At 40.1% G+C, this 10,490-nt stretch overlaps 1 protein-coding gene across 2 annotated transcripts in view; it reads right to left on the bottom strand.

The window, feature by feature from the left end:
• The window catches only part of LOC101860264, a 42,835-nt gene that overhangs the window by 28,192 nt on the left and 4,153 nt on the right, over positions 1 to 10,490 (bottom strand). For both annotated transcript variants that reach the window (XM_035970858.1, XM_013084934.2), the window contains exon 2: positions 94 to 183. In XM_035970858.1, coding sequence (XP_035826751.1) covers positions 94 to 130 — 37 coding nt within the window. In that variant the 5' untranslated portion in view covers positions 131 to 183. The remainder of the gene's footprint in view (positions 1 to 93; positions 184 to 10,490) is intronic.

Here is a 10,490-nt window from a genome sequence, read left to right as displayed (position 1 = left end):
CACACACACACACACACACACACACACCCATGCTTGAGCACTCATAGCATAGAAAAGTACTCATTCACTGAATATAAAAGAATTGCCACTTACCTTTGAGAATCTTGAGCAAGGGATGTGTAACAGACATGGTGGCACATGTGTTTTGACTCACAATTCTGTCATCATGTTTTTCATTACAGTCTATCAGAAAATGAGAAAAGCAAAATAGAAAATATTAATTAGATTAGGAGTTTAGGTTTAGTAAGAGCTTTATTGCACTTGCAACACAAAAAGGTCATATAAATGCCAAAGATTAGATTGAAAGGAAAGAAGAAGCAAAACACACCAATACACCCGCCAACCACACGCCATTGGGAGTTTACAATTAATGAAGCACGTCAACTGGAAAATGGTCAGTGAAGGTTGGGGTAAGAAAGCTTAATGTAAATCATTTTAGCCTCCATCCAGACACTTAAGACAATTTAAGTGGCAGGCCCTAAAATCAGGGCCAACAAGAGGTGTTTGGGATACAATCGGCATGGGAGGCTTGATAAAATACCTTTTCAGTGAAGAAATCAAACCTCTGGCCTTCATGGATAAGGCTAGGAGCCAGAACTATAGCAAGTTTTAGTTGTTCATAAAAAGGGATGACAGATAGATCTAGAAGTGACAGACAAGAAAAAAAATCAACTAGTTGCACCCTTCAACCTCTCTCCAAGTCAAAGCACTATTACTCAAAAGAAGCATTCAACTCATTCCATTCTGAAACTTCTGAAGATTACTTGCCCCTTTGAATGCTTCCCCAGGTAGTCCCAAAGAGGAGGAAGAATAATGGCCTCAGCATACAATTTGTACTAATATCTTATACAAAGGTTTCTGGCTTTGTGAGAGATGGATGTTTCAACTTTTACAGTTTGACCCAAAAGCATAAACTGAACTGATCTGAATGATAAATTGATGGCAAGAGAAACACAAATAAAATGTGACAGTTTATCCAACAGTGTGGGGAGAGGATAAATTTTCAACAGCTTGGTTGCCCAATAGAAAAAGAAATTAAGTGGAGCTAATGGTCTCCTGATAAATATCAAAACTCAATAGCAAAAACAGAGCCTGGGCAACTTTCTGATCATCAGAAAAGATATATCAAACCCCAAAACACTGTAAAACTCCATAATAATACAGCAGATGTGCTACAGCATGTCACATTGTGACAAATCTTTGGTCACACAAGTTAATATTCGCAATTAAATCTTGTTTGAAAAGGTAATAGAAAAAAAAAGAAAGTTCGAACCATTTCGGTAGAGCACAGACACAAATATCTAGATCTATCACTATTTTATTGGTCCTTCTTTTCAGTCATTCTGTTGTTTCCAAAGAAGAACATGAATACAGCCTGGAAGCACAGGACGGCATGAAAGAGGGTATCAAGCAAACTCTAAATCATTCACACTGTATCATGCAGGATAACTTACATGACAGCAGAGCCTAAATGCAAACACTACTTTAGTGTGTACATAACAAATACCTCTATGGCAGTGATGAATAAATAAAGAACACGATATAATGAAATCAACATGAATTAAAATAGAAAAACTGTCTCTTCAGTTAAGCTGCAGCACACTAACACAATTTCTCTTCAGTTAAGCTGCAGCACACTAACACAATTTCTCAGCACAAAAAAGTATACATTATGTTAAACAAAGGAGCTACTGGGTATCAGTTAACAACATCTGACACACACAAATCCCTCCCCACACAAACGCGCATATACACACACACACACACCAACACACGCTCATTAGTTATCTCTTCATCCCACAAACATGATTTGCGTGTCTGCAACCTGGTCAGCACCACAGACAAAAAGGCGAACAGACTACAGATAGACTAGAGCAGAGAAACAGCTTGCAATGCGCAATTAATGCCCACCACCAACTGCTGTCACTGCGAAGTTCTAACCGGTTCTACAGTACTACACAAGCATAAATCTGTACAAGGAGAATTAACACTTTAGTGACCACAGGCAAGTACTCTCATCTCTCCCTCAGGACTATGAATGAGAACACAAACACATGTTCTACTGTAGAAGTATAACTTTAGACCAATTTGCTGACAGATGCTGAATTTAATTAAATATTCAAGTATTAAAATAAAATGTTAAAAATCTCATTATCACAACAGCCAAAAAAAAGGGATGACTCTCTTTCACCTTGTTTTACAAGGTGAGAGACAAAAATTGGAATTAACTCATTTTTCTTGTGACAACATTTTGTGTTCATTTCTCAAACAATTTGCAATCAATCTCAATCTCAGAAATTTGTTTATTTTTGTCCTCTTACAACAACAGGCAGGAGCCCGTCTTGAGTGGTCACTAAGGGGTTCAACCAGTCAAGTATTATCCCTCTCAGAGGTGGGCAAACCTGCCCAGCACTGACCATCATACTTTCAGTATTTAAAAAAAATAGTAACTAATTGCGAATATCAACATTAGGGGGTCAAATAGCCAAAACTCCTAAACCACTGGTTAAGACCATCTTATGGGTCTATTGTTGGACATCTAAGGGTACAAATCTTCATTTTGAGAAATTTCAGGCCACCTAACTTAACAATTTAAAAAACATGGTACATTGATGTTTAACACTTTCCACCCACCCAGAGCCCAAAACCGTTGCCCCACATATCGGGATTCAGATGGGATACGTCACTACTTTATCTGTATCTCTGCAAAAATACCCAATCAATATGAAATTTTCAGCACATTGAGAAAGTTGAAAGTGATGACCGCATGTTCACCGAAAAAGGAATTAGAATCAGAACAAAAACCATTAGATCTAGCACATTCACCCAAATCCTCTTCACGGGGCCAGTGTAAAGCAGCAGATGAAATTGCAATTAGCCACCTATGATGTCACAGCCCTACGAGCGGAAAGTTGGATCCTTAATTAAATTGCTTTTTTAAAGGTTTAGTAAGCGTTTTACGGCACTTGCAACACAATAAGGTCATATAAGAGCCGAAGATTAGAGGTGTTACAAGGGAGTAACAAACACAAAAAAGAAGGAGGGGAGGGGGGTAATGACGATAGCCGATTGATAGGAAAGAAGAAGTAAAGCACACCAGAGCACCCGCCAACCACCCACCCTTAACTCGCTCCCCCTTTTGTTATTGAATAGTTTTAAAAATGAAAGAAGTAGGGTATCAAAACTGGTAAACGATCATTCACATCTCTGGGCACAGCGTGTGTGTGTAAGTATGTGTTTTTAATTTGAAGTAGGCCTACAGTGCCATAGTTGTCACTGCTCACCATGGGGAGGTAGGAATCGGGCTTCAAAGAGAATAGTACATGTATATAATTATCATTTTATGATGGATATCAATATCAATGATTAAAATGGGATAAAAATCAGTGTGGGCTGAGATAAAACATTTTTAATGGAGCAATTTGAAACTCATTCTCTTGACAAACTGTTCAATTGTAATTTCCTTCTTCCAAAATTCTTCTTTCAGACATCTCCAGTGTTTTAGTTTCAGTATGTTTCTCTTTCTTTGTTGAGCACACTGACCAGCTTCCACGGCATTGATTTTCAGGCATGTTATTTGCTGGTGCTCATTGAGTTTCTGAATGAAAAGGAAACAGTTTGTAAAGCGCATCTAACGTGTTGTCCTGCGCATAGGTTAATTAAAAAATGAGCTAGACTTGTTAATGCTGACAGACGAAAGTGAACAAGCTAAAAAGCATTACAAACTTGTTGGAGGTTGTTTTTTCGTCTGATTTTCACACACGCAACGCATGTGTACACAATGCAGTCGAACCTGTGTAAGACGGAATCGCAAGGGAGACAGAAAAAAATTCCGTCTTTGACAGGGAAATTTAGTGTGGAGATGGAGGGGTAGGGGGGGTTCAAGGGCCCAGCCGGTGGGATCAAGGATCGCTGGTGCGGTCGGCAAACAATCAAACCTTCACACCTCTCAGCTGCTATCTTCTATGATAATGACATGCATCAGTCTTATTTATCCAATTACCACCAGTGCTTGCATTTTATATGACCACTGTTCGACCCATTTAAAACAGAAACGTTTGAACATCTCCTTCGCTTCCACCCTTAGCCCCACCCATCGGTGCAATAAGCACAGCCAACCAATGCCACCCCTCACAGCCATGTATCAACGATTCAAGGAACTCTCGTCTCGGCTGGCTGTACGATCAGGGTGGCAGGCATTGGTCAAACTAATTTCACACCTCTGGCATCTGTCTACCAATGAAAGTTCACGGGCTAGAGCGCCACTCGAGCACTTTCACTTGCACTCGTGAGATTTCACACCCACACCACCCTGACCATCTTCATCGCTCGGGGTCACATAGATGGGGTAACATTTACCCTCAAATTGTACCCCGACTCCCTTTCCTCGCCCGGTGGCATGGTGTTAAGTTTAGAGCCGTGGAACCAAACTTGCAAGTTTTGTTTCAAATCAGTGCTGAGCAGGCAAAGCATTTTCCGTCTTAGACAGGTGAAACCCTCAGGAGGGAGAGGATTTTTCTTTCCGTTTCGGCGTTGGACAGATTTCTGTTTTATACAGGGAATTAAAGAGGAATATATCAAAGGGGGGGGGGGAAGATTGCGTTAAGACAGGTTTCCGTTTTACACAGGTTTCCGTTAAGGCAGCTTCGACTGTACACAAGACATCAGTGATTGACAATCTACCCAAAACTTCATTCAAGTGTACACACATACAATGTGTCTAAGCCCAGTGACATCATAACAGTAATGCAACTTCATTAAAGAAAAAAGTGTGTGTGTGTGTGTGTGTGTGTGTGTGTGAGAGAGAGAGTGTGTGTGTGTGTGTGTGTGTGTGTGTGTGTGTGTGTGTGTGTGGGGGGGGGGGTTGCTCAGTCTATGCCATGGTCTAAAGCAGAGAGAATTCTACACAAGGCTGACGTCACACAATACATAAATGCAGTGCAGCTGCAGCAGTGGCGAGTACTCGATTTCTCTACGACTCCTTCATTTAGCGGGGTGCGAGTTCGTAATCAGCTTCTCCGACTGGTGACCTATTTTGTTAATGGGGGACGAATTCAAGATCCCCAAAGCAGCACTCATACTACATCTAGGTCTACTCGACACTTTAAAAAAAAATTCACTCCAATTGTAAACAAACTGATTTTTGTGCTCAAAGGCCACACAAACCATTCAGAAAGGACATTATAACTCTAACAATTGTGCATGTCTAAAATTATATCATTTCTACAAAGTTTTTGTTGCTACACCACACTGTGATCAGCATCTCGTGGGGAAAAGTGACGGCATCTTACCGTCACCGATTAGTGTCCCGATCTGACCTTAATAACCATTGTACCCCTACTGACAATGCTATCAGTGTGTAAGTTACTGTAAAGCAGAGGCTGTACTTATTGCACAAAATGGGCAGTCGCTATGTGTGTGGTATATGTCCCAGTAAAAATAGGTTCTTGCCTTCAAAGATCATGCATAGTGATCTCCATCTGTGAACCCAGTCATCAGAAGACAAAAAAGTGGGGTTTTAGTTTTAGGTGGAGCAGATTCTTTGGCAGATTTCAAGGAGCACAACTCAGCTCCTACCCGTTGACTTCCTGTTTATTCTATGACCATTTAATAATGATCCCTGGGCGATATAAACGCCTGAGGGATGATAAAGAGGTTTTCTACAAAAAATAAAAAGTGTATGTGTGTGCATGTCTTAGTGGCCAGAGCCTTCAGAATGAATTTTTCAGTCACGATGGGCAAGAGATGGGTAACGATGATTGTTTAACCCTATCCGTATGCCCTGGGGTAATTTTGTACCAGGGTTGTATTCTTCACATGTTTCAATACTTGTAGTGCAAAGATCTCTTTGAAACTTTCAGTATTTCTCAAAAAATCATTCTGAAAGACTGCTATGGAAAGCGTACGGACCGCATTAATGAGTAAATTTCCTCTTTGGAAAGTGGTGGCACAGAGTTCCCCACGGCGTATGGATACGATAGTAAAACATGATGTACAGATAGGGTTTAGTGTAATCTTTTATATACATGTATATGAAGGACGTTTTTACCATGTGTGAGGGCCTAGTAGTTGCACCAATCAGAAACCATTTTGCAGTTGATCCACTGTGCAAAGCTCATGTGTATGCCTAAAAACATTATACGTGTGCACGAAGTGTATACATTTCATTGTCCTCTAGTCCTCACCATCTCCTCACCCTGTCCCTTCTTTTTACACGTCTCTTCTTCAATATTGCTTCTTCTGGCTCCATCCATCAAGAAACAGATACACTTGAAAGTTGGCGGAGCTATATGAAACAAATGGGGGGATGTGAAAGTGCCCTCCCCGAAATCTCAACTGTGCTTTCTTCTCCGAATACCCGCAGTGGAGTTTTAGTTCTAAGCTGGTTGTTCCCCTCTGAGAGCCTTATTACATCACGGTCACGGGGTTGTCTCTTACAACACAAAGAGTTAAGAATTATTTTGATACACTGTTACTCCCTCAATTACAACTTTATCTGTCCCATTCAACAGCAAATATCCATATAATTCCACCAAGGTTTACCAAATTTACGCTGTGGTCTCTCTACGCATGAGTGCAAATCTGTTGCTATGCCAGCATACTGCTTTTCTGTTTAATACATGCAAAGTTACACCCAAAAAAAATCTTACTTTTCTGAAACTTTTTGTTTCTAGATTTTGCAAGTTGACTGAAGCAGAGGTAACCCATAGTGACTGTGTTTTCAAAATAACCTCGAGCTATTTAGTGATACTGTTAATTCTACAAGCTTTTTTCCATCTAGTTTTCCAATCTGTTCGTCCCTGTTCTACTAATAATCTCAGCCCAAACTTTTACTTTTCCATACATCTGATGTAATGGTACACTGCTTTCCTCTTCGGTTTGAAGCACCATATTATGCTGGAGCTTAGACTGTGAGTACAAAAAGGACAGTCTGATGTAGTGTTCTCTGAATCACTATCAGATATATCTCAAGTTTTTCTTTCTGTGTCTCTTGCAACTTGCAAAGACCAACAATTATCTGAATTCTTCACATTAACTCTTTATCTCCCAGGGGTTCGCGGACGGAACTGCTGTGCCGATGAGCCACTGAAAACGGCTGGGGCACATTCCTATACGCCGACTTTGACATCAAATTACATTTCCAGCAACTGCTGAAAACTGGTCTCTTTTATCGGGATTTCATTCATAAGATGAAGAACTATCAAAATTGGTTCACTTGTTTTGATTTAATTACCAATTTGTGACGTTTTCGTCATTTTTAGATTTAGTACCAAAAAGGGGCCTTGGCATAGTGGGTTTGTCCCCACGAAAGAGTCAATAAGTGAGCACATGCATTTCTGACACAATATTGAGTATTGACTGAGTTGATGTTAAATAAACAATCATTTATCAAAACACAGGTAACTAAAAATCGGTTGTCTAGAACAAAAATATAGGCAGGGAAAAAACAACTCTTCAACAAGCAAAACACCCCAACACATTGAACTGCAAGTCCATCTGTGTAATACTTTGCTATGGGATATGGGGACAAAGCTATGAAAATTTCATATCAAATGTTGGTAAACATGCAAACTTCGTAACCGACACTGGTGAAGTCGCTTCTGCTGAAAGGCATAGAATCAAGTGAAAAGTAACACTGTGTATTGCCTTGCACTCAAACATGGTTGTGAAGGGGATTTCCTTTTTTAGAAAAGTTTCTTAGATATGCAAATTATACAGGGAAAAAACTTCATTGCACCATAGGAGTCGGCTTTCAGGTGGAACAGGTGTTTAAACGGAGAGTTCTTAGGCTGCAGAGACCACTGTATTTTGGCTGATCAGTGCAAGACTCCATCATATACAGACCTGCGATAATATGAAATCTAAACATCAGGATTTTAGAGTTAAAAAATCAGGATCAGGTGAAAAAAATCAGGATCAACGGCAAATCAGTCATACGAGGCACTGGGGAGGTATAAGTTCACATTTAGACCTCTAAATAGAGGGAAAACTGACAGACAGCATATGTGTACTCGAGTCAGAGTTGGATAGACTGGGGGAGCGCAGGTTGCAGTGAAGCTGAAACTCTCGTGTAGTCTTGAAAATAGCTTAACCATAACTCTATTCATCCATGCAAAAAGCCCGCGTTTTCATTCAGAAACAATGTTTGACTTAGTTCGCGTATACACTCAAGGCCCACCCCCCTCCCCCTAAAAAAGATTGCGCCAAGGTTGTTCATTTATTATTTTTTCTTATTCCTTTCCCCTCAATTAGTAATATGTATCACGGCACGCACTTTGAGCCCAAATGTAAACAAAAAATACTTGACCCCCCCCCCCTCCACACAGGATCAACACCTCGACCAATGCGACCGGTGTGAATTAACTTTGTTGACCCCGACACATGCGCTACTCACACGTACGACGAGGTCGTGTCACGTGATGCTAACGAGCGTTTGAAAGTTCCACTGACAGGTCTTGATGATGGGCCCGACTAACCAGAATTCGGACCAAGCTTGCTTTTAAAGTAACGGCAGAACAACGAATAGATTATTCTTAGGCTTATGTCATAAAATTGTTACAGTAATCAGGCCACCATCGGAGAGTTCTGGGTTATAAAAGCGTATTCTAGTCAGAAGTCAAATTCGATACTTCTTCGAATTTAGTTGAAATAATGTGCGTGAATCATTTAGATCTAGATCTACTAGATCCGGAATTGATGTTTTAGAAAAGAGGGTTTCAAGTTCCAGCCGATAAAAAGTCCAATCGGTGCTTCCAAGCAAAAGAGATTGCTGAACTTTCAATATTTTTTTCTAAGAATCGGACGCAACAGGCGCAACGACAAAAAATCAGGATACCGGCGACCGGCGACAAAGATAGTAGAAGTCTTGTACTATCTTTGCCGGCGATCGAAATCGGGAAAATCGGGATGCTTGAGATTTGGGGGGGAAAAATCGGGATATCCCGTTTTAATCGGGATGAGTGGCAGGTCTGCATATATATCACTTTTAAAAATGGCGTGTGTATGGCAAAGTCTTACACTAAGAAGCGGTCAATTTATAATCATAAACCTAAAACATAGAGTAGATGCCTTGAAAATCAAATTGCTTGCAATACAAAATAAACCTCCTTGACTTGAACTTCAGACACTCCCATGATCCATCAGATATACTGACGAAGTGCATCTTGCTGCCTACTGAGCTGGTCTTTCCTTTCATTATTTCTCTTTGCTAACTCCTTGTAGCTTCAAAATGTTTTCATGCTGTCAATTTCATGATTTATTGCTCTGAAAATGTTTCATATAAGTGCTGTAAATATTTATCCCGTCTGAAGTGAACCCGCATAGCTTGGTCAGAGCATGACCAGATATCATTTTGCTCCAAACAAATTGTCCTTGCATGTTATACTACAAAAATGTGCACAGATCCTTATATATTTGTTTTTGAAAACACCAAAATGCATGCTCCTATGTCAATAGAAGTAGCACGAAGCGGTCTCCAAGTACTGCTGACAGATCCGCATGTAGACCTACATGTATAGTTAGAGTGCTGCAAAACCAAGCTCTACTTTTAACACTAATATCTTTCAATTTGGCTCTTTCAAAGGAGTTTCATGAAAAAGTAATTAGAGAAACAAAAACACTATCGTTGATTCCTTTGATTTATTGTGACGATTGAGAGCTGCACTGTGCGGTAACTGCAACCATGAATGAGTAATAAGGCAGATGTTAACTTCATTCTGTTTTCAGGTGGCATTGTTATAATGTAGTAAATGTTGCATGTTTTGCTTGACTGTGACAATCATTGCACCTTATGCAGCTTCTCCAAACCCAGCCCATGGGAGAACATTTTTCTCCCTTTCAAGCCTGATTACCACAATTTGGTATGCACTGCCATTCTCATACAGGTACTTGAAATTTGATTTAAAGCCATGTCATCCTTTGCAACAGGTGCATTTTCTACTCCAGATATCAGTCCTCGATATCTCTAAAATTTAGTACCATTCATGGCTAAACTAGCAGTACTCATACTAGATCTAGATCTATACTTAGTACAATACTAGAAGGCTTAATTAAACTATGACTTAAATGTAAGAATATAAAAAGGGAGTGTATACAGACCCGGTAACCAGGAACAAAGTCACAAAGTATACAGACCCGGTAGGGGAACTCTTTTGTGATTTCGGAAAGTTTCAGCGCCCTCTTGGCTCAGGGTAGACCTAGGTTCTTCTAGATCTATGGCTTAGGTCTAGATCTAGACAGACAGACATAAATCATTGATTTAGTTTCGAGGCTAGCCTAGATCTAGATCTAAATGAAGATTACAGATGTCTTTTCGATGAACAATTGTTTTTCCTCCGTTTTGGAGTTGGAGGAATCACAATTTGAAGAAAAGAACAATGATATACAGTCAAACCTGCCCGGACGGCCACCTCTATAAGACGGCCACCTGTACAAACGGCCACTTTCCATTCCCCCCTTGCGTTTTTTCTATAATTTGACTGTGTAAAACG

This window comes from Aplysia californica, unplaced genomic scaffold, assembly GCF_000002075.1.
Source record: "Aplysia californica isolate F4 #8 unplaced genomic scaffold, AplCal3.0 scaffold00330, whole genome shotgun sequence".
Taxonomy (NCBI): Eukaryota; Metazoa; Mollusca; class Gastropoda; order Aplysiida; family Aplysiidae; genus Aplysia; species Aplysia californica.
Note: the sequence above shows the minus strand (reverse complement) of the source record. Positions and strands in the feature narration are given on the sequence as shown.